This window comes from Leucopleurus acutus, assembly GCF_964270905.1.
Source record: "Leucopleurus acutus genome assembly, chromosome: 7".
NCBI lineage: Eukaryota > Metazoa > Chordata > Mammalia > Artiodactyla > Delphinidae > Leucopleurus > Leucopleurus acutus.
This window is the reverse complement of record NC_139150.1, coordinates 110,325,040-110,349,913: the sequence shown is the minus strand read 5'-3', so window position 1 is coordinate 110,349,913 and position 24,874 is coordinate 110,325,040. Positions and strand designations below refer to the sequence as shown.

General features: G+C 43.8%; 1 protein-coding gene across 1 annotated transcript in view; it reads left to right on the top strand.

Annotated features, from left to right (window-relative positions):
• Positions 1-24,874, top strand: part of GALNTL6 (polypeptide N-acetylgalactosaminyltransferase like 6) — a gene marked incomplete at both ends in the record, with an annotated part of 1,125,661 nt that overhangs the window by 1,042,589 nt on the left and 58,198 nt on the right. Inside the window, 2 exons of the mRNA XM_082841967.1 lie at positions 2,863-2,970; positions 22,062-22,283. Coding sequence (XP_082698093.1) covers positions 2,863-2,970; positions 22,062-22,283 — 330 coding nt within the window. The remainder of the gene's footprint in view (positions 1-2,862; positions 2,971-22,061; positions 22,284-24,874) is intronic.

Genomic DNA, 24,874 nt, shown 5'->3' with positions numbered 1-24,874 from the left:
CCAAACTTTCTACAGTGGGGTCTCCTCAAGGTGTCAGATTTCTTACATGGCAGCTCAAATTTGCAAAAACGAGTGCCCCAGTGGACAGGCAGAAGCTATGCCTTTCATGACCTCAGTCACTTCTGCTGTCCTCTACAGGCCTAAGAATTCACAAGCACACCCAAATTCAAGGACAGGGAACATAGTCCCACATCTCAGTGGGGGGTACCAAGGTCACATTGTAGAGGGGCACGTGCAATGGGAGATATTGTGGTGTCTAAGTTGGGAAAATGCAACCTCCCATATGTAGTATCTTAGAATCCCTGAATTTCAGTGTTTGAAAGGATTGTGTATCTTATAGAACAGGGACCAGCGAACTATGACCCACTGCCTATCTATGTCAACAAAGTTTTACTGAAATACAGTCATGTCTCTTCTTAGCAAAGTTTCTTAGTTGCAAGACCATATAACCCACAAAGCCTGAAGTATTTACTATCTGGCCCTTTACAACAAAGTTTGCTGACTCTGTAGATAAACTGTTGACTTAGTAGGTGGGCACTGGAGTTAGATCACTAGGACGCATATCTCTGTTCTGGATGTGGCCAATTCTGCAGCTTTGGACAAGTTAGCCTGTAGGCTGCCATGTTCCCACCTATATAACTGGGGAAATAGTAAAGTCTGTCATTGAGTTGTGGGCATTAAATGAAAAAGAGCACAGTAAGCATTCATAAATGCTAACTCTTATTATTAGAATTACCTAAAATATCGGCTAGATCAACTGTCCACCAGAGTTACATTCTTGTCTACAAAATGTCATCGACTGTGGATTTCAACACACCTAGCAATACAGGAAGCCCATTTCATCTTTAACCAAGCTGTCTATTACAAATTTCCTCCTTCCACTGAGTTGCAATCTGTCTCTTTATAGCTCTATCTTATTAATCCTAGTCCTAGCTCCTTGGGGTTCTACGAACATCACTACCAAATGTTAGGTTCTTCAGATATTCGAAAAGCACTTCTCTGAATTTTATCTTATCAAGACTACGAACCTCCATTCTTCCAATTGTTTCTTTCTAAGACACAGTTTGCATCCCTTCCCCATGTTGGTAATTCTCTTTACAAGGGAATATAAAGCATTTTCTCAGAAATTAGCATAAGACTTCAGGTAGATAGATCAAGATGTTTAATCCCTAAACTCTCCATATTTTCCTGGTGATGTGTTTTGTGCTACTCAGTCTTTTTCTACCTTCTCCTGCTCTGGAAGAGTTGATTTTTGCAGGTCTGGGGACAGGTCCTTATTTTTACCCTTTTTATGTTTAATCTTATATAGCTCCAGCCTCTCGGGATCTTTCCAATTGTCGGTACTGTAGTTTAGAATGTTCTCTGTCCCTCCCAGCTTTACATGATCTATGCATAGTTCTGACGACTTGATCTAAAGCCAAGTTGAAATTGATACCATGAATAGTCCTGAACTCTCAGGAGTTAGAGCAACTGAGTGTTGTTTTCATAATCCATTTGCCATCCTTGGGATTCCATTCATCACTGTTTGTTCACCAGTCTTACTTAGGGTGCCATTCCTCTTAGTGAAAGAAGATGGAAGCAAATGTAAGTTAAGACATAAACATTTCTCTTTCTCTCTTCCAATATTTCACTTTAAAAGAAGCTGTGTATCTGCATCTGTCAGGGTTCTCCAGAGAAACGGAACCAACAGGGTACATATATGGAGAGAGATTTATTTAAGGGAATTGGCTCATGGGATTGAGGAAGCTTGGTAAATCCAAAAAGCTGCAAGGTAGACCAGCAGGCTGAAGATGCAGGGAAGAGTTGCCTTTCAAGATCAAAGGCAGGCAGTCTGCCTACAGAATTCCTTGTTGCTTGAGGCAGGTCAGTCTTTGTTCTCCAAGGGCCTTTAACTGATTGGATAAGTCCACCCACATCACGGAGAGAAACTGCTTTACTCAAAATCCACCAATTTAAATGTTAATCTCATCCATAAAACATCCTCATGGAAACAGCCAGAGTAATGTTTGACCAACTATCTGGACTCTCTGGTGCAGCCTTTGACACATAAAACTAACCATTACAGTATCTAACTCTTTTTTTTAATCATTTTCTTGCAATGATAATAGCTAAAAATCTAGCATATATGAAGCCTGCATTTATGTTTTGATAATTAGCCCGTTTACAGTAAGCAGCCTGTTGTATAAAACCAGGATTAATGGTTTGAGTGGGCAGTCATGGGAAAACATAACCAATTAATTTTTGTCACTACCTATAAGTACAACATCTTAACAGATACCCTGAGTTTAACATCTCTTGAGTACACATCACTAACCCATTATTTTCTGTACCTAAGAAAAGATCGGGAGTGGGGAGAAATTAGAATGCAACTCTGATTCTTAAAGTGAGCTCTACTGAAAGTTTCAGTATCTAGATAAATTATGGATATTCCTAAGTGGCTTCATTCATTCACCTATTTTAGAAATTCCTTTTTTAACTGACACAAATTCCAATGTTATTTCTTCTAATGACTTCACAAGATTGTCAAAACAAATATCTATATAAATAAGATGTCTAAGCATTAAATGTCAGTTTATTACAATAGTTGTGTTAAAATTCTACGAGAATAAAAAATATGTCAACATGTTATCTATGGAAATTAGATTTACTGAACTAATATTTTGGTTCTGTACTCCTATGAATCTAGGTTTTTTAAAATGTGGGGTTTTTTCCCCTTGGTTAGCCATTGATAATAAACAGAAATTATTGATTTAGAGACTTTAAGAGATTTTAAGATTTTGTATGAATCTTACTAATAATTTGGGTGTTTTGGTATGAAAGGTACCGTTCACTTTTATTATACTTTTAATTTCCCCTCTTTAGGTCTGGATGTGTGGAGGAGAAATGTTCGACGTTCCATGTTCTAGAGTTGGTCATATCTACAGGAAGTACGTCCCTTATAAAGTTCCATCCGGGACCAGTCTGGCAAGAGTGAGTAACCAGGGATCAGAATAAGTGGGGTTTGCTATGGTTTTCCGTGTGCAAAATGTGAAGCCTCACACGTGGTTTAATCCAAGGCACCGTCTGATCAACGTACAAATCCACAGCGTGGCCATTCCGTTTGGCAGGCTTTTAATGTAGAGGTTCCTGTGTTTCTCAGAGTTTTATTTCCATTCCTTAAGGAAGTATTAGTTATGATGCTAAGTCTTGTTATTAATTGTATCGAAGCACTTGCACATACATTATATTTATATATTACTATATTTGCATATTATATTTAGTCTTCATCTATACTTTCGGAGCTTAATATTCTTATCTTTATTTTGTAGATGAGAAAACTGAGGCTTAGCAAGGTGGCTCTTTCACGTACACGAGTGACAAATAGCAAAGTTGGGGTTTAATCCCAGGTCTTCAGAATGGACCCCTCACAGGGAGTGTAACAGGATAAGTCAGATGGAGAACAGGGTAAACGGGATGCGGAGAGGTGTCTCCCGAACTCCGCCTTCCTCTCATTCTTAATCAGGGCCAGCTCTGCCTAAAATTTTACCCCATCCTCAAAATTCCAAAACTGGTCAAGTCCAAGATTTTTTTTTTTAAGATGTTGTTTTGAGTAAAACCTTTATCTTAGACCAGACGCAAGGATGCTTTTCTCTTCTGCCTTTTGCAATGTTTGGGAGAACGTGGTCATGATACCTTCTGGAAACAATCCTGACAATTCCCGTTTTCTGCGTCCCTTTTTTCGTCACTCCATCAATTTCAGGCACCACAATCTGTACCTGCTACAGCTAAGACCCCAGGTCTAGAAAAAGGGTGTTTCACCACCACCCTCTGCACCATGTTCCCCTAAGAATCTAATCCCAAATGATTCATGTTTGTTCTTTTACTAATAAGGCCGCAATATATAATCAAGTCTTTTATATAAAGTTCAGTAAGCTCACACAACAAGCTTTTAAAAAATATATAAACTAGTTCATCAGGATTCATGAGAGTATCAATCCCACACAGGCAGAGTTTCTCTCGGAATTATTTGCTACTATTCTCCCAGCACCTAGAACAAGGGTTGGTGTCACTCACCAAGATGTGTTGAAAGAATTAATGAGACAAGAAAATGCCGCAGGTCTAAGGTCTTACTAAAACGTAAACATTTTAATGAAGTATAATAAAATTCTCATTTATAGTGAGTCCTTTTTGGGGAAGGAGGATTCTGCCTTATTCCCTGAGATTATTTGTCAATGACGTCCGTTTTCTTTGTTTTCTTAGGCACACCATTATCTCTCTTACAGCAGTTTGAGTTAATAGTAATGAAGTTACATTACATACACCTTGAAGGGAGGTAGTCACATTATTCCTCCGTCCGCAAAAGATTAATCAGACGTTAATAACATACTCCATTAAGTTGTTAGAGAAACATATTATTTGAAGAAAAGAAACCAATCACAAAGTGATTAAAGAGCTGCATTGGGGGTTAGGAAATATGATTTAATTTAGGCATAAGACTTAATACATATGAATCTGAAAACTCATGAACTCCCAAAAAGGGAAATGACTGAACAGTTTTGAGCACATACCATACATCAGCTGTGTGGCTATCATAAGTGGCAGCAGTTTAAAACATCCCCAAGATAATGATGTTCTGTCGTCTGTCCATTTCACTCACTCATACGCTCCACGCTTGTGTCCCAAACTGAATCTTTTATTTGCAAGATGGGTGGTGTGTGTGCTTGGTTTGCAGCCAAAAGTAGAGTCTAGAAGCTGGGGCGGGTGGGGGGGTGGGAGGGAGTTGTGCGGATCTTCAAAAAATAACTCTGTTCATATACTTCGAAGAAAGAAATTAAGTCCTTCTTCAAAGACTGTCAACTATAGGGAAACGGGCTGGCACATAAAATTTCCAGCAAAGAGGGAGGATTTATTCAAATGAAAAAAAAGTCCATAATTCTGAATTTTAATCTTTTCCACTTAAACTTTACTTGAGGCTCCTTTTTATTTTTTCTCTAAACTGCTAGAGCAATCAGAAAGTCATAAATATTGAGGCTCAGCTGTCACTCTAAGAAACATTTTATGATTTTTTTAAATAAAAAAGCGTATTAAAATGAAAAACAATTCTGATATTTTGCGGGAGAATCTCAACTACCTGCTACACCCTGCAGTATCACTGAATCATCGAAAATGAGGAGACTTTACAGATGCTCAAATGCAGGGCCAGGTCCACACAATAGGGAGTTCATCCTTCCAGCCTTGCAGGAAACGGAGAGAAAGATGGAGGAAACTCCACAGGCTAATTTTCTTATCACAAAGCTCACTTATTTTTTCAGAAATGTGCTCCCTTCTTTTATGTACCTATGTAAATAGAGGACTCCAGCTGACTTTCACAACACACACGCATCACACACACACACACACACACACACACACACACGTGTGAATAGCCTACAGTCCTCTAAATAGCAAACCAGCATGTATCATAGAAAGAAATGCAAATAATTAGCTAGTCAGTGCCTTCTATTTACCTAGACAGTCTGGCTGGAAGAGACAAGATGTCTACACACGAAACCATTAGAGGACAACACAAGACAGCAAATACGGATAGCTGTTCAAACGTGTTGTAAAGATGTGTGTGGTGGCGGGAAGAGGAGGGGTGGGGTACACTAGCTGCTGCACTGAAAGCGGATCTTCAAGGATACTTCAGTTAGATGAACATGGTTCGCAGAATCGTGGTTCCCAAACTCAGGACCGGTGGACCAGCTCCTGGCCCACTTTTCACCCAGCCTCAGTGAACTGAGAAAACTGAGAATCACAAAGCTACATCTATTCCATTTAGTAGCATCCTTTTATGCAGCAATCTTAGGCTTTTTTTTTCCTCTTATGACAGTAGAAGAGATGGTAGATTTTTATTAATGCCCTTATTTGGCAAGAATAAGAATTAGCCTCCCTCTGTCAATTCCCACCAAATGCAAAATTCTGGGACATTGTGCCCTACAGTTCAGCTTCATCAGGGAATCAGGGTGTCCACATGTCATGAGTAAAACCGAACGTTTTACCATGTTAGCTCGGGGTCCAATGTCAGTACACCGGGCACAGCTGTGATACCTTCTCTCCAGGAGAAAATGGCCAGTCCCTGAGGGAAGGGCTGCCCACCCCTGGTGCTGCAGGGGGACCAGAAAGTCCCCAGGGCCGAGGGGACAGACATCCCCTCCTTGGGATGGCACTGACTGTCCTTTACACAGAGGCGTGAACAGCCAAGTGGCTGAGTGGCAGAGGCGGGAGACCCTCGGTGGAGACCCTCCGAGGAGACCCTTCACTGCGACAGCCTGTGTCATGAGCCACGTGCCCTGCAGAAGCCACTTCGGGCACCTCAGACTTCCCTGTGAATGCCAGTGTGTTTGAGGCAATCATGCCGTTGGACCTGAGACCGGTGACATAACAGAGGCACAGAATAGCCACCCCACGGCTTAACACGCCAGCTGATGCAGCACGATGTGGTCCCCTCGGAACACGTGGCCGGGGCGTGTCCCCAGGAGGGCCCCTTGCAGAGCAGGGCAGCCCTGCAGACTGTGGATGGGGTCCTGGAGGCTTACTCGGCTGCACAGGAGACAAAGCAGGACCCGACCCTCACCCTGAGTCTGTAAGGGATGCCCAAACTGGGGGATTGTATCCTTCTGTGTTTTGCCGTTGACGTAAGATCGATAACTGTTCTTTTTTAAATTTCATCTTGCATGTCATGGCAACCACTGTCCAAATTTCAGGATAAGAGCTAAAATCCCAAAATCAAATCCCCATAATAATGGATTGTTAAAGGTGATGGAGATGAAACGTCCCACGAGCAGAGCTGGGACTGTCTGTCCAATGCTCGCAACAAACGGGAGTGGCCGGGAGTCCTGGGGGAGCCCCAGCAGGAGAAGAGGGCCAGGTAGGAATGAGCAAACACGGAGAGTGACAAAGGATTGCGTTTGGGCTGCCGCAGTTAAACTGGGACGGTGCAGTGGAGACAGAATGCAGGCCAAGGTGTATACCTTTCCCTTACCGACTGCAGGGAGGCACTCGGGGGTTTTGAACAGGAAGTGCCAGGGTAAAATGGAAAGATCAGCCAACAGGTAAATATTAAAGGAGAGAAAGACTAAAGAAAGTAACATTCTGAATGCAAGAAGCATCTGTAAAGAAAACTGCCTGGGAGATTTTCATTGATTTGCCGCCCTGTGCAAGAATAGGGAGGCCAGACGTGACTGCAAAGTTTTCGTCGCCACATCTGAGACGCAAAGGTACAGATACAGGGACGAGAGGAAGGGACGGATGCTGAGGTTGGATTTAGATAAGCTGGGTCCTAAGCGACCGTTGCACACAGGCTCGGGGAGGGCCAGACGTGGGAGACGTGCGTGGACTGCCCATCCAGGATTCTGAGAGCCCAGAAAAACCAGATTTTGCCAGATTTTCTTCAAAAGGACTAGTTTGATGTCAGAAAATGAAATCGCCAAGAAGGCAATCAAGGATGGTGATGAATGGGAAGTCGACTCTCCCACAAAGTGACCTTTCCCCCGTCATGACTGTAAACCAGTTGATTCTCATGAAGCTGCCCAGCAAATAGAGCCGGAGCACCACTACCTCGGCCGCCAACAGCAGCCCGCGCTTCGTCCGACTTCTCTGAAAGCTGCAGGATTCAGATGCTTCGTTTGAAACTGTCCTTGAGTTTGGGGACACGGTGGCCTATCATGGGCTTTCCCCCAAAGAGCAGAAAATAATGAATTCTTCCCAAAAGACAGCTTTCATAAATGCCTAGGACTTCTGTGCAGATGCAATGCCTCTCAAAACAATAACTATTTCAAATTCTTCCTTACAGTGTAACCAAAAGGGCAATAAGTCTGTCCAGTACTCATGGCAAGAACTAAAGATGATTCACCTACTGCTCTCATGTGTTTCTCTCCCCTCCTGGCCATATTTTAAAATATAATATCTCCTATTTAGACGGCACTTTTAAATTTTATTTTTATGGAGGTAAAATTGATTCATAACATTATATAAGTTTCGTGTGTACAGCACTATATTTCTATAGTGGTGGTGCTCACCACCAAAACTTTAGTTTCCGTCAACCACCATGCAGTTGGTCCCCTTCACTCAATTTGCCCCCATTTCCCCTCTGTAACCACTACTCTGTTCTCTGAGTCGACGTGTTTGTTTTTCTTTGGTTTGGCTTGTTCATTTATTTTGTTTTTTGTACGTCTGTCTGTTTTGTACATTCCACATATGAGTAAAAATCACACAGTGTTTGTCTATCTTTGTCTGTCTTGTTTCACTTAGCATAGTAACTTTAAGGTCCATCCATGTGACAAAGGGCAAATGTCATCTTTCTATGGCTAAGTAATATTCCATTGTGTATATATACCACATCTTTTTTATCCATTCATCTGTTGATAGGCACTTACCTTGTTCCATATCTTGGCTATTGTAAATAATGCTGCAATGAACATAAGGGTGCATATATTTTTTTCAAATTCGTGTTTTCATATTCTTCAGAAAAATACCCAGAAGAGGGGTAAGCTGGATCCTACTGTCGTTTTATTTTTAATTTTTTGAGGAATCACCATATTGAACTTTTTATTTAAAAATTCTAGCATCTTGGGCTTCCCTGGTGGCGCAGTGGTTGAGAGTCCGCCTGCCAATGCAGGGGATACAGGTTCATGCCCCGGGTCCGGGAGGATCCCACGTGCCGCGGAGCAGCTGGGCCCGTGAGCCATGGCCGCTGAGCCTGCGTGTCCGGAGCCTGTGCTCCACAACGGGAGAGGCCACAACAGTGAGAGGCCCGGGTACCGCAAAAAAAAAAAAAAATTCAAGCATCTTCCATAAATAGTATTTCATCATTTTTCCTGATAGCTTCCCTAAAAATCAATCATAACTTTATTATGTGACAATAATGGTTCAATAAATCATTGAGATTTGATGAGTCCATTGCGGGTTATGAAGATAAATGTCATCTCTTGCCACAAAGAAGGCTCAGGCTGCAGAAATTCTTCAATAAATATTTATCAAGTGCCCACCATGTGCCAGGCGGAAATGCATAGAGCTTGCCCCATATCCTAAACCAGGAGCATTGGACCTTTTAATTAAATCAAGCCTCCCCTTTGTAACAGAATGTCACCTCACCCAAGGACAGTCCCCACTAGAGAGAAGTTTCTGCCTGTACAGCACTCATACTAACCTTCAGTGATGTCCCTTTTTCTACCGCTTGTTTTGCATGTGAGGAAAATAAGGAAAAGTAAAACTATTCCATCTGCCAAGGACCTAGGGAGGGGAGATGGGAAAACGTGAAACACAAATGTGTTCCCCACGGCTTGACCCTCACTTGCTCCCTTAATTCCTACCCCAGGGGTCTGAGAATTTTAAGCATCCATGTTTTTTAGCTCTTCATTTAACAAAAAACAACAGAATCACACTTTGTCTCTAAAATGCTTAAATAATATGGAGGTAAAGCATAGAATTTTCATACCAAACATAGACACCAAAACAGAAAGTGAAGTAGCAAATCACTGACGGGTACAGTCTCTTACCATTTGAAAGTTTCGTGAACAAAATATGCGAGGTAAAGACAACATTACTTTAAAATTCAGCAATTTCCCACCAAACTTCTCAAAACTAACTTTTCGTTTGGTCTTCTTCTTATTTCCTCTACATACTTTCCCCCCAGACTCCCACAAGTTTGCCATAATCTCCGTAACCAAAACTGCAACTCTTGCAAGAGGGAGCAGAACTGGCTGCTCTATGACTCTGCCTTTTGGGGCCTCAACTGGACGATGAAATCGCACCTGAGCACCTGGCTCAGAGGGACTCATTCAGGGGAATGAGCTTCTTACCCTGAGATGTGTAAATGCAGAGTGACGCTGCTGGAGGCCTCTGCTGTGTCATTTCCATTCTAATCACCCTTGTTTCCAGTTGTTCATTAGTTCATGGCAAGAATTCCATCTCCAGCTACAATTCCAGCCCAAGCACGTTTCCTTTCTAATGTCATGTGAGGTGGAGAAAACAGTTCCACTTGCTACTCTATAAACTGAGAAACGGTCAGAAACCAATGGGCGGCTTTGTGGTGTCCGGATGCTCTTGGTGTTCTAATTTGGAAAATGCTTTATAAAAATAAAATTTCACAGATTGCCTAAACTTTGAACAGATGTAGTTTTCAACTTAAGAACCCTGCGTGAGCTGTTAAAAACATAAAGATTTTTTTTTTTTTTGCCTTTTTTGAAAGTACGGAAACTAAAACAGGGTCTTCTAATAACAGATAGAACAATGCTTCAGCACCATTTAGTTCCATCACAATTTGCTGGACTGCTTGCTGTGGGTGTTCTTGTGGAGGAACAAAACACTAGATACTCTCCTTAGCTGATGGTTAGAAGATGCTGGTTGTGACCTATATACATGATATGCGATACATATAGCAAATGGATCAATAATCATCATCCACAAATGAGATCACACTGTCCTTTGCACTCAGGTTGTGACAGCAGGAGACACCATGGGCTTGACTGCCAGGTGAACGCCCTTCCGATCATTCCCAGGTGTCTCTAGACGCCCCCAAAGTCTTCCTCTGCGTGCTCACATACCTGTTTGTCAGAGGAAGTCCCCACTCTGCAGCACGTAAGATCTGCCCTTTGCCTTGTGCTCCCGCTTGCCTCTGCCCCCCCCCCCCCCCCACGTAAAGTCATGGGAGAAGCCACACCACCACCATCATTCCCAGTAACAGCATCAACTTCCAGCTTGTGGTGTTGCCTCTGGAGGAACCAGCGCTTCGGTCCTCAACGTGCCAGAACTTGTTTGGGTCCTGGATAGACTCAGACAGGCTGGCCATCATCTAGCTGTGGGCCATACGTCCTCACTGGAACACAGAGACCTCTGTTTCTATCGGCACCCCTTCAACAATTCCCACAACAACTGGTTATCTCCACTTTCTCATAATTTATTTTTAGGTCATGAAAAATAATTCCATCATGTTCTGACCCTCAATCTCAGTCAAATACGGTCTTAAGGGATGAGAAAAATAAGACAAAACGAAACAGAAAGCATGTTTTTTTTTGCCCTGTCATCCTATTTTTGCTTCTGAAGCTAGGTCATAAAAGGCACTGCAGCTCCCACCTTGATCTCTTAGACGGCTGGCTTTGGGGGAGGCCTGCCACCATGTCATGACATGGAAACTCACACAGCCCTGTAAAGAGGCCCACATGGAGGAAACTGAGTCCTCCTACCAATAGCAAGCACCGCTTTGCCAGACACGTGAGGGAGCCACTTTGGAAGATCTTCCAGCCCCCTTGGAGGCTTAAGATGACTGGTTCGTCAGCCAAAATCCAACTGAAACTCATGAGAAATACAAACCACACTGCCTAGTCAAGCCACTCCCGAGCTCCTGACCCACAGGAACTATGAAAGATAGAAGGAGAGCACCTCTGTTTACAACATGGTTTACTGACTATTTTAAGTCCACTGCTGAGACCTGCTGCTCAAGAAAAAGATGCTTTTTAAAATATTACTGCTCATTGACAATGCACCTGGTCATCCAAGAGCTCTGATGGAGACGAACAGTGAGATTGATGTTGTTTTCATGCCTGCTACTACAACGTTCATTCTGTGGCCCACAGATCAAGGAGTAATTTCTACTCTCAAGTCTTATTATTTAAGAAAAACATTTCCTAAGGCTATAGCTGCCATAGATGGTGATTCCTCTGATAGATCTGGGCAAAGTAAATAAAAACTTTCTGGAAAGAATTCACCATTCTAGATGCCATCAAGAACATTCACGATTCATGGGAAGAGGTCAAAATATCAGCGTTAAAAAGGAGTTTGAAAGAAGTTGATTCCAACCTTCAGGGATGACTTTGAGGGGTTCAAGACTTCAGTGGAGGAAGTAGGGGGAGATGTGGTAGAAAGAGAAAGACAACTAGAATTAGAAGTGGAGCCTGAAGATGTGATTGAATTGCTGCAGTTTCATGATAAAACTTGAATGGGTGAGGAGCTGCTTCTTGGGGATGAGCAAAGAAAGTAGTTTCTTAAGATGGAATCTATTCCTGGTGAAAATGCTGTGAAGATTGTTGAAATGACAACAAAGGATTTATAAAATGACATAAACTCAGCTGATAAAGCAGCAGCAGGGTTTGAGAAGATTGACTCCAGTTTTTAAGGAAGTTCTACTGTGGGTAAAACGCTATCCAACAGCATGTCATGCTTCAGAGAAATCATTTGTGAAAGGAAGAGCCAATCGATGTGGCAGACTCCACTGTTGTTTATTTTAAGAAACTGTCACAGCTACCCCAGCCTTCAGCAACCCCTGCCCTGACCAGTCAGCAGCCATCAACATCGAGGCAAGACCCTCCACCAGCCAAAAGGTTATGACTTGCTGAAGGCTCAGATGATGATTAGCATGTTTTAGCAAAAAAGTAGTTTTAATTAAGGTATGTACATTGTTTTATACATAATGCTATTGCACACTTAATAGACTACAGTATAGTATAAATAATAACTTTATAGTATAGTATATACTATAGTATATACTATAGTGTAAATAATAACTTTATACTATAGTATAGTGTAAACATAACTTTTATACGAACTGAGAAATCAAAAAATTCATGTGACTCATTTTATTGTGACAGTTGCTTCATTGTGGTGGTCTGGACCAAACCTGCAATATTTCAGAGTTATGTTTGTTAAATTCGTCCAATCCAAGAGGATGGAATATCTGTCCATTTATTTGTGTCTTCTTCAGTTTCTTCCATTAATAAATATCTTACAGTTTTCGATATACAGGTCTTGGTTAAATTTATTCCTAGGTATTTTATTCTTTTGATATAATTGTAAACGAGATTCTTTTTACATTTCTCTGATAGGTCATTATTAGTGTATAGAAATGCAACAGGCTTTTGTGTATTGATTTTATATCCTGCAACTTTACTGAATTTATGTATTAGTTCTAACAGCTTTTTAATTGAGTCTTCAGGATTATATATATGTATCATGTCATCTGCAAATAGTGACAGTTTTACTTCTTCCTTTCCAATCTGGATTCCTTTTATTTCTTTTCCTTATCTAATTGCTGTGGCTAGGACTTCCAATACTATGTCGAATAAAAGTGATGAGAGTGGGAATCCTTGTCTTGCTCCTGATCTTAAAAGAAATCCTTTCAACTTTTCACTGTTGAGTATGATATTGGCTGTGGGCTTGTCATAGGTAGCCTTTATTATGTTGAGGAACCTTCCCTTTATACCCACTTTGCTGAGAGCTTTTATTATAAATGTATGTTAAATTTATCAAATGCTTTTTCAGCATCTATTGAGACGATCATATGATTTTTTTACCCTTTATTTTGTTATGTGGTGTATCACACTGACTGATTTGTAAATGTTGAACCATCCCTGCATTCCTGGAATAAATCCCATTTGATCATGGTACATGGTCCTTTTAATGTATTCCTGATTTTGGTTTGCTAATATTTTGTTGAGGAATTTTGCATCTATGTTCATCAGGGACATCAGCCTATAATTCTTTTCCTGTGGCATCCTTGTCTGGTTTTGGTATCGGGGTAATGCTGGCCTCGTAAAATGAGTTTGGAAGAGTTCTCTTCTATTTTTCGGGCGAGTTTGAGAAAAATTAGTACCAATTCTTTTTTGAATAATTGGTGGAATTCACCAGTGAAGCCACTGGTCCTGGACTTTCGCTTGTTGGAATGTTTTTGATTACCTGTTCCATCTCCTTACTAGTAATCAGTCTGTTCAGATTTTCTATTTCATGACGGTTCAGTCTTGGTAGATTATACATTTCTAGAAATTTATCAGTTTATTCTAGGTTGCCCAATTTGCTGGCATACAATTTTTCATAGTAGTCTCTTATGATCGTTTGTATTTCTGTGTTGCCCATCAACACGTAAATGGATACACAAATTGTGGTCTATCCATAGGTAGTCTATAAAATATAATAAAAAGTAGTACATGCAACTACGTGGGTGAGCCTCAAAATAATTACACTAGGTGAAAGAAGCCAGACAAAAAGCACGTATTTTATGATTATATTTAGAATTCTAGAAAATGCAAACTAAATTATAGTGATGAAAAGTAGATCAGTGTATAACACCAAGAGTGACCCTTAATGTAAACTGTGGACTTTGTGTGATTATGGTGTGTTCCTGTAATACATGCGCCACTCTGTGGGGATGTGGATAGTGGGAGAGGCTATGCGTCTCTAGGGGCAGGACGCACATGGGAAATCTCTGCCCCTGCCCCTCAGCTTTGCTGTGAACCAAAAACTGCTCTAAAGACATAAAGTCTTAATAAAAATTTTTTTGACTAGATCAGTGATTGCCTGGGGATGGTAGAAGTGCCTAAGAAAGGAGATGGGAAGAGAGATTTCAAAGAGGCATATGGAAACGACTGGAGGTGATGGATATGTTCATTATCTTGATTGCAATGACGGTTTCAGTAATACATACATATGTCAAAGTATACCAAATTGTACACTTTAAACACGAGTAGTTTATTGCCTATCAATTATGCCTCAATAAAACCATTTTTAAATTAGGCTTACGTGCATTTTTAATAAGATATGTAGTTAAATAATTCGGGGAGTTATTTTTTGTTTGTTCTATATCTAAAGCCTACATCAAATGCTATCAGAAACACTACCATAAATATCCAAAATATTCGGCCAAAAAAATATAATAGAGATATAATTAAATTATATCAAACCAGCCAAGAGCATGTAACCACTTGCAGACAGCCTGCACAGCCTTGGGGAAGAAGAGAGAGGAAATTGCCTGTCAGAGAAGCCTCTTTTTAGGACTAGATTAGCCATCCTCTCCTCATGCTGAACGCACCCCACTGACTTCAAAGAAGTCTCTAGATCAGAGAAAAATAGCGCTGGGCTAAATAATTGTGTTGAGTTGAGGCTCTCTGAAAAAGATCGTCTTTTGAGCTGTAGCCATGATGACATTTATCACATCATCAGTGATAAGAGGGCTTTGGGGCGGGACTCAGGAGCTACTGAAGTGCTCTTAAGCTACAAAGAGGAGAAAAGAAACGCATTTCAATCAAAGCAGAAGTTTCAGAGTCATGGGAGAGTGGTGCGATTCCTTGCCGGAGAAGTGACTGTGACAAATACGCACCTTGCTGGTGAGACTGGCTTTGCTGGTTATCAGCAATTTCTGGAAAAACCACCGGAAAAAATGATAGCTGAAGAAAGAGAAATCTATTACTCAAGCCACCATAATACAATAGCTTAACATTGACTCAAGCGCAGCGTGTGCACTGGGGTCACACCAGTGGGCACGTATGATTGCACCAGCCACAAAGAAGCAGAAACACACAACTGAGGTGAGGTGGCCCAGGTAATTCACATGCACAGGGTAGCCTGCCGGCCGGAGAAACAATCAGCCCCCGGATAATATGCTCAGAAACAGAATAGGGATTGAATTTTCAGGATACTGAAGCCATAGGGTCTAAAGTGTTGCTGGGGGAAAAAAAAAAAATTAGTGGATAGACTTGTGTCATTTGGTGAAGCAGCAGGCTTAATAGAAATAGCTACTTTCTTCATGCTTTATGATGAAGATGGTCAGTCAAAGCCGAAATCTGTTCCTATGACTGAGGTAGCAAAGTGATTAAGTGTTCCTGGTAAACTATCAATTCAAACACCTGACGAGTATTAGAATTCAGGAAAGATGTAGCACTGGAGAATGCACTGAAGACGACTTGAATTCTAAAGGTCTCTACTACAGGGCTGAATGTGTTAAGTGAGTTAATAATTATTTGCACAACACAGAGAAGGGAGATGTTAATACCGCTTTGGGTTGACTACGGGGGCTTGTTGTTACACAAGGAACCACAGGGGGTGACATAAAAACAGGGGAGGCTCTCAATGTCGTGTGCACAGAGGTGCTCAGCAGAACGATTTTTATTTCATTTGTCATTCAAGAAGTACAAAGGTCTGCAGCTTTTGAAAACAGAGAAATCCTTCATTTGCTTCGTACACCAGAAAATAAATGTATTCCTCAGCCACAGGAGCTACCTTCCTCTGTTACAGGAGTCCCATGCTGGGTGCAACCCCAGCGGCTGAAAACCTCTTGGACCCACCTTGAATGGGATCGAACCCTCTCCCCAACTCCCCTTTGTCCACACTACACTAGGAGCCGGGACGGAGCTCAGCCCAGGGCTGCAGAGACAGAGGTCTTCACCTACTTATTTTCTGACTGAGTTTAGCCAACCGTGGGCCATAAATTGTCAGTTCCAGCCACGTGGCACACTCACCTCTAGCTACCCGTGAGCACTGCTGTTGTCATGAGCCCGTGGCTGCCCCCACGCTGCTTGCTTCACAGATAGAGGGCCAGCAGGACACCCCACCCCCATTAGAAACAGAAAGGCAGTGGGACGGGGAAGTATATTTAGGTCAACTGTGCGTCAGAGCAGGCGTCTCTGCAGAGAGCTTGAAGCTTCTCTGGGATGATTTCCACCAAAGCAAAGCATTCACTCTGTATGGGCAAGAGCATCAAAAGATGCCAGACTCTGCATGTACAGCCACGTAATCAGTTCAAAAACATTCATGGAGCGTATATTATATGCCTATTGTGGGCGCCCAGTTAAATTTGAATTCCAGATAAATTCTTTAGTATAAGTAGGTTCCCTGCGTAACAAGATAAAATGAGACAAAGTTTTTAAGAGTTTATCTAAGCAAAAATCAATTCAAATTAGTCAGCGCCGGCCAGGAAGTGGTTAGAAATGCTCCACCCACAGGAACTGGGGAAAGACTTACACAGATCAGAGAAACAGCAGAAGCAAAGGAAGGAAATCATTGATGGGCTGTAGCTGAAAGCTGGTTGGTTGGTTGTGACGGGCTGGCCTTAGGGTTTTGTTTTTAATTTATTTATTTTTGGCTGCGTTGGGTCTTCGTTGCTGCGGGCGGGCGGGCTTTCTCTAGTTGCGGCGAGCGGGGGCTACTCTTCATTGCGGTGCTCGGGCTTCTCATTGCAGTGACTTATCTTGTTGCGGAGCACAGGCTCCAGGTGTGTGGGCTTCAGTAGTTGTGGCACACGGGCTCTAGAGCGCAGGCTCAGCAGTTGTGGCACGTGGGCTCAGTAGCTGTGTCTCGCGGGCTCTAGAGCGCAGGCTCAGTAGTTGTGGCTCACGGGCCTAGTTGCTCCACAGCATGTGGGATCTTCCCGGACCAGGGCTCGAACCTGTGTCCCCTGCATTGGCAGGCAGATTCTTAACCACTGCGCAACCAGGGAAGGCCCTGGCCTTAGGTTTTGATCTTGTAACCTGGAGGCGTTTACAAGCTACATTTCGGTTTGCTTACACAGGCCACCAAGGCATTAGAGCCACCTCAGTCCGGTGGCCTCCTTGTTTCATTAACAAGGAGTGGCAATGACCAGAGCAGATCTCCCGAGCAGATTTCCATGGAGGAGAATAAAGCTGGAGAGGACACTTAGGGACCTACTGTGGAATGTCTTCAATAGCAGGCCACCAACCAGTATGCGACCAAAAGTTGGGTGGGCGTAATTCAAGAACCAGCTGTTTAATTTCTTTTAGGGGAATGACCTTTGTTTAGCAAAACACCTGGAAAGGACTTGTTGGTTACGGAAAGGTAAGCCTCAGCGTCTGGCCAGGAGAAGCAGAGACAGATAGTGAGAGAGCTGACTTACTCGACGTGAAAAGGAAGAAGGAATGACATATTCTGGTACAGACCTGCAAGAGAGACATCAGAGGGAAATTCTGAGGACACATGTCAGGAGGCCAAAGGACAGGGAGGACATTTTGTCCGGGAAGAAGTTCTCTATAGGAGCTAAAGAATATGAAAGAAGTCAGAGCTTCCACCTTCCTGTTGTCAGCTTCGTCTCTGCCACTGCCCTCACACCTTCCAAGTCTAGGCCTCACTCATCTACCCGAGACGTGTTTGAGAGGTGAGGAACAGTGGGTGTGTGACCCACTCAGCTCGGCATGACCGAGGTAGCAAGCAAGCCTGGGCGGAATGCCAGCAGGAAAGAAGGAAGGATCCCCAAACAGGACATCAAAGTGAAGGATGGGGCTTCCCTGGTGGCACAGTGGTTGAGAGTCCGCCTGCCGATGCAGGGTACGCAGGTTCGTGCCCCGGTCCGGGAAGATCCCACATGCCGCGGAGCGGCTGCGCCCTTGAGCCGTGGCCGCTGAGCCTGTGCGTCCGGAGCCTGTGCTCCGCAACGGGAGGGGCCACAACAGTGAGAGGCCCGCGTATCGCAAAAAAAAAAAAAGTGAAGGATGAACGCGTGAACCCACGTCCCTGGAAAGCCACACAAATCTTAAGGAAGACAGGAATGTGTCATTTGGGGTTAATGCAATTTCATTTAAGTCTCAAAAACCAGGAATCTCAGCTAACACCTAGCTCCACATATATAAGGCAACTTTTATACCTAACTCCTAATAGTTTGGGAAAGAATGATTGCATGTATAGATCTCCCAGTGTCCGTACTTCCTTCTTTCCTTCCTCTTCATAACTAATTCTTAACATCTTAGCACCATCAACAACGTTTATTCAATCTCAGGAGAGACGGGCCAACGCAGATTGATTTCCTTTTCTCTTTGTAACCATCACGGGCAAGATGTGTCATTGGGATGTCCGTTTCACGATTCTGTCCCTGTGCACCCAGCAATGAATGTTGAAGTGAGAAACACTGCTTTGCTCCTACCCCGTCACCTCCATGTATTTGAGTGTATAGATACATGTGTTCCCGTATGAGATTGTTCTATTTCCTGCAGTGGGTGGATTTATTCTACCATCTATGAAAGACCAATGAAATGCTTCTTGCAACTGCTTATAACATTTCTCAGCTGAGGTTCCAATGGTTTCCCCAAAACTAAGTACTGATACATAATGACAGTGGCAGATTCACATAGTGTACTGTTATTTCTGGAACAATGCCTTCAGAATGATATGATTTGGCCAGTCACCTGCACTGCTCTAGACTGTCCCTTGACTATAATAATTGACACTTGAGAAAGTTTCCTCGTGGCAGGAAACTCCATTCAGAGAACAGAGCATCTGCAGTGGAGGATGTCTGATGAGTCATCAGAACATTAAAACGGTCAGGATTCACATGTATGTCAGAATGTTCACGTAACCCTCCTTGCTGGAGAGACACCGGCAATTAGTTTTTGCAATTATTGTGCTGGTTCTCCTTCCCCATCTCCTGAAAGCTACCGCAAAAGGGCTCCATGATTTGACATTCATTATCCCTGGAGTATGTCCATGATCTTCCTGCTTTCTTTGGAGTGTTTGGGAAATCCGCAAACCCAACCTTCGATCAAGTATTTCGATTTGAACAGGACGTGAAAAGGCAAAAGCTACCTGCCTGGTTCCCAGGTTAACTACCCTGCAGCTTCCCTGATGTTGCTGAGAATCTTCCAACTTGCCATCTCCTGCCTCTTCCACTTATTCATGTCATTTATTCTGGCAAACATTCATCCTGACCCTTGCAGCCATTTCCAATTGAACGCATCTGAACTGGTCAGTTCCTCTTTGAGTTTTCACAATAATTACTATTTCTATTTCAAAAACCCAAAGCAACAAATATCTACCCTTTAGCAACAGTGCTTTTTAAAATATTGTTTTTATTTCAGTGCCTTTATCAACAGATACATGCACACGCTAGGAATTTCTTCATATTCATTTTATAAATGCTCTTTTCTTAACTCCACAATTAGCATGCCCAGATGAGCACACACATGTGCTAGGGCCTTTTAATTTTTAAAAAAAACCCAAAACACTATCTATCCCTAACTTCACAGCATTTATAGTCTAAAAGTGCTTATTTACCCAAGTCAAATCGATTTCTTAGTGACAAATCTTTCTTGCAAGCTATCAAAAATTTTAAGGCATGTCTCCACTTAATAAATCACTTTCTCATTATTCCTGGGTAATTTACCTCTGCTCTTTGCCTCTGCTCTTTGCTATTTTCTTACCTTTATTCATTTGTGTTTATGAGAGAAGCACAAAGTAGGTGAAAATTAAATATTTTCACTTTACCTAATAATTGGAATATAGGAGAAAGGTTGAAACTACAGCCAAAAATCTAATTTGAATACAAATAAAGCTTTAATATTATCAACCAACTTTTTTTCCATTCTATCTTTGAGCCTTGTTGCTAACCATAAAAACTGTCTGTCCAAGGACAAATGATAACAGAGCGCATTTCATCCCAAACATTTGTCAGAATGAAAGGTAAACGGCAAAGTGATACTGAAGACTCCTATTTGGACGTTACGTGTGCACGTGGTACCTGGTGCCAGGACAGAGCAGGAACCTCCGAATATCACGTTTCTTTTTCTGTCTCCAAACAAATGGGGCAGCTCAGAGTCTGTGGCGAGGGCTAGACTATAACAAAACAATGTCGACTCTGATCATCTGTCAAAGCAAACTGGAGTCAGAGAAAAGAAGGTGTTCTGGGCCAGGCAATGCCAGTGGGATGGCAGACAGCACAGTGATAGCAAATAATAATAACCCCTCAGGGAACAAGACTTACACTCTCCACGTCAGGAAGCTTCGAAAGGAAGGAACACAGAGGCAACCAAGAAATCAGAGTAGTCTTCATGGCACTGTGTCTTCTCTGCATCTTGCTGATTAACTGAGCCCTACATGTGCTAACCAAGGAGGCCACGGGGGATGAGGTGGGAGAGGCCCCCCGGCGACGCTGGAGGTAGGGGTGATGGGGAAAAAAGAAAAGGGTACAATTCCACTAGGAATAGGGTATCTGGAGACTCTGTCTTCAAATCCAACGGACCTCTAGGCACAGTTTCAGGCCCTATTTAGGATTCTGTAGCAATTTTTAAGACAAAGCAATTTTCCTAAACATCCCTAGTTTTTTCTTTAGTCACTTGTATCTGGGTGTATCTGGGTCTTATTCAAATTCCCAGACATTCTGCTCATTTTACCTTCTAAGTGCAAATGAGAGGCTGGAAAGGGTCAATATTCACACCAGCTGGGGGCTTCAAATAATGAATCTGGACACAAAACAACAAGAACTAGAGCTTGGGGGACACCCGCCTATGAAGCATCAGAACGGATGCTCCAGACATGGCCGTGTTCTCTCTACCACTCAGCACCGAGGGGTGACGGAGTGTCAGAGAACGCCTCATGGCAGCCACGGCCCTCCTCCAAGACCAAAGAACAAGTCATTTCACCCACGGCCAAGCCCAGCACCCAGGTGTTCTGTCTTCCAATGCTGCACTATTATTATTCTAGTAGGTACAACAGCTCTAATAGCCATAGTGCCTATTGTGACAGGTACTAGTCGAAGCCCCTGACAGGTGTTACTTTACTTAACCTTACAACCACTCCCCTGATGGAGGGACGTTCTGCTATGTTCCTTCTTCAGGCAAGGAATCTGAGGCCCAGAGTGTGTAAGTTCCTAGCTCAGTCTCAAAACTGGGGAAAGGGCTGAGCTTCCTACCCTGAACACCCACACTCCCTGCCACTAAGGAGTGTGCGTGTCTCCCTGCTCCCTCCCCCCATGGCTCCATCTGCAGAGAAGACGGGCCCCCTGGTGCTTCCTTAGCCCGACTTCACTGTGCAGGGAATTACTAAATTCTCCTGGGCTTCCGGTGGCACAAAGCACCACCAGAACACAAAGTCTTGAATTTAGTACTACTGGGCTCTCTCGCTGTAACTGAGAGAATAACAGCTTGTTTGTCCTCATTCTTTCCAAGATCCCTCACTGTTCCTTGAAAGGGTTTAAGCCATTTGATGCCTAAGAGCAATGTCATCATCTCCAGGCCCAACTCCTGTAGTTCTACGTGAAAAACAAAGAATTTGTCACCGTGAAATAACAGGAGGGATGAGAAAGCGGAGGGGATTGCAAGCTGGGTTATTTTTTTTTACTGGCTCTGGTGAATTCTCTAATTGGCAGTTGGACCCCATGCCAGAAGCAGAAATGTGTGCAAGGCCTCGGGCTAATCATCTCACACCCCTCGCAGTTAGGAAAACTCCTAACTAGAGCTTCCTGAGATTGATTTCTTTTCTTTCTTTGTCCGTTTGGAGGGCAACTAAAATCCACCTTTGCGGGCACAAGCCAGTAACTGACCCTCTTTTCTGCTGCACAGAACCTGAAGCGGGTGGCGGAGACCTGGATGGATGAGTTTGCCGAGTACATTTACCAGCGGCGCCCGGAGTACCGGCACCTGTCCACGGGGGACCTCTCCGCGCAGAAGGAGCTGCGCAGACAGCTCAAGTGCAAAGACTTCAAGTGGTTCATGGCGGCGGTGGCCTGGGACGTGCCTGAGTACTACCCTCCAGTGGAGCCCCTACCCGCAGCCTGGGGGGAGGTGAGGCGCCCCCTGGGGGTGGGAGTGGGCTGCTGAAACCCTCAGCTCCCTTGCCCTGCGGCCAGGGTCAGCTGAAATAATCTCCGATAAATATATGTCCTCTGTAGGAATTGCTGGGGAAGGGCATTCAGCTCACCCCTGGAACCCCTGGCCACTGTTGACTCCCCAAATTGATTTTTTTTAAATGCGCCTGGAAACTGTTTATTTGAGATTAGTGAAATTGCGCTAAGAGCTTGCAGAGAATGAAAATATCTGTCGTGCTCTTGTGTACATAAATGTGACCCGATGTCCACGATAAGATCCCTCCCTGTCCGCCGCGCACGCAGCCTGGTTGCCATGGGCGTGTGCAAGGACGAGGTGCCCCGATGGGGCTGGGCGGCTTTCCTAACCAGGTGTGCGATGCAGAATCAAGAAGATGCGCTTTTCCACAATACCCTGAACTGTGGCAAACGTGGGACCTCATGGGTTCCTTAAATAAGCACCAATCTCTCCACCTCTGAGCGCTTCTTTTAAATTTTACTTCATGATCTAAAATGGAAAGAGCTGAAAGGCCCCAGGTGCCCAATTTAAAGCATCTATATTTTGGCATATAAAGGACTTTTGTGCTGGGTTCAGGTCTGTTCAGTCTCGTTACTGTGGCCTTTTCCTCTTAGGAGAGGGTGTGCTAGAGCAAGGACTCAAATGGCATGAGGTGAATTTAGTCTGCAATTTAATCTGCTCGGAGCAGGGGGCTTGGGGGGGGGGGCGGAATGCTAGCGCCATCCCCACGCTCAGGAGCAGACTGTCTCGCGTCGTGCAGGCGCCTTCCCATCGTCGTCCTTGACTCTGTGGTGTGGAGAGAACAGGCGCTTGTCCGGTTAGTGTCTGTGGCTTGGCAGAGTTCTGAAATCAGGTGGCCCCCAGGCGTGGCAGGGGAGGCCCGCGCGCTGGGGCAGCGTCCTTAGGTGAGCCAGCGTCCTGGCTCCAGGCAGAAAACGCGTTCAGCAGGTTACACGTGCGCTGCTTGTTTTGCTGAGGGGCCCGTAGAGAGGTGGTCCTCTGCTTGACCTGGGGAACCTCGGGCATGAAGGACAGAGCGAAGGCTGGCACCAGGGCTTCATCTCCTAATATTTTTTTGTATATGCACGTGGTCCTGATCGTGGATGTTTCAGTGAGTAATTTGGTCTCTGACCCTTTGCATCTTAAAGATTTCATTAACGCGTCCCTGGAATATTAGTACTATTACTCTGCTGGTATTCGTTTTTGTTATCTACCAGGGGCTTAATTTACGGCAGCAGCAATTTAAAGTAGAGCCCAGAGAGAACCTTCTTAGTCTAAGGTGTTGTAAGACATAAGAATTTGTTACCCAAGAAGCAGGTGAGTTTCTTCCTCGAGTTTTTGGGTTAAGGTTGTGTCTGCCATCTTTCCCTAATAATCTAAAAACAGTCCTGCCTTAGTGACTTAGTAGGAAACTCTCCAAGAGCCCGCGGCCCCGCCCCACGGCAGAGTCAAGCACGCGGAGGGAAAAGAAGCCCTGCCCGCCAAGTCCCTTCTGCCTCCTGAGCCAGCTCCCTGAAGCGCTGGTGTTGGTAGCTGGCCTGAGGGCTTCAAGGTAGCTCCGTGGGGCTGGAGCGCTGGCCGCGCAGGCCCTGAGCGCCTGCGGTCCCAGGGGAGTCTCCGTGGTGCGCCCTATGGCGTCTGGAGGTGGTGCTCTTACTGCGGACGAGCAGGGACCGGGCTGCCGAGGGAGGTCATGCTGCCTGCACGCAAGGGTCTGGAGCCGTACCATACGCTCGCCCCGAACGCAGCCCCCGGTACCAAGGAAGACCCTCATTTAGTCTGCTTCCTCACCAGGAAGCGCATGGTGGGCTGCATCTGTGAAGAAGACAACATCATCTGGCCCTGGCTGCACAAAGGCGAGGCCCATCACAAGCCGGTGTCCTAGCAGCTGGCCCACGGAGCCCCGGCACTAGCTCCCTCAAAATGGGGTGTAAAGTTTCTTCTTTGCAGTAAAGACATTACATTGGCTCCTCCTCCCATGAAAAAAAAAAAGAAAAGAAAACTCTCCAAGACCTCCCAGTATCATTGTGTGATTCGGGACGAGGTTAAAATCTCATCAGTCTTTTCCCTATGTGGAAACGTAATTTTTTATTCCAACCTGGCTACTACCTAAACTGCGACTGGTCGCATTTTCCCTCGTTGCCTGACTAAACCATAACCTGCATTTATAAAGCATCTTGGGGGGGAAAAAAAGCATCTTGCATGGAAACAGATTCAAAATTTCCCTGAGGTTCTAGAAAAGACATAACTTTCCAGGAATAATAAGAACCATCTTATGGCCAGTGGGTGATGCCAGTTTTTAACCTATTACTCTTGACTACCTCACATCTTTACGTGGTTTGCCTGGGCCCTAGAGACATTTGAGTTCATCATCCTTGGTTTAAACAATCAGACATTGAGAAGATCAGATTTTCTTCTAATATAATGGCAAATTTCTTTCCCCAAAGCTTCAGAACAGCCAAGCAAAGTAAGGTCACCTTTAGGTTTAGGGAAAGAAGAAAATGGCAAAGTAGTTCAAGCGCCAGTTACATTCAGTTACATTTGCTCAGTGA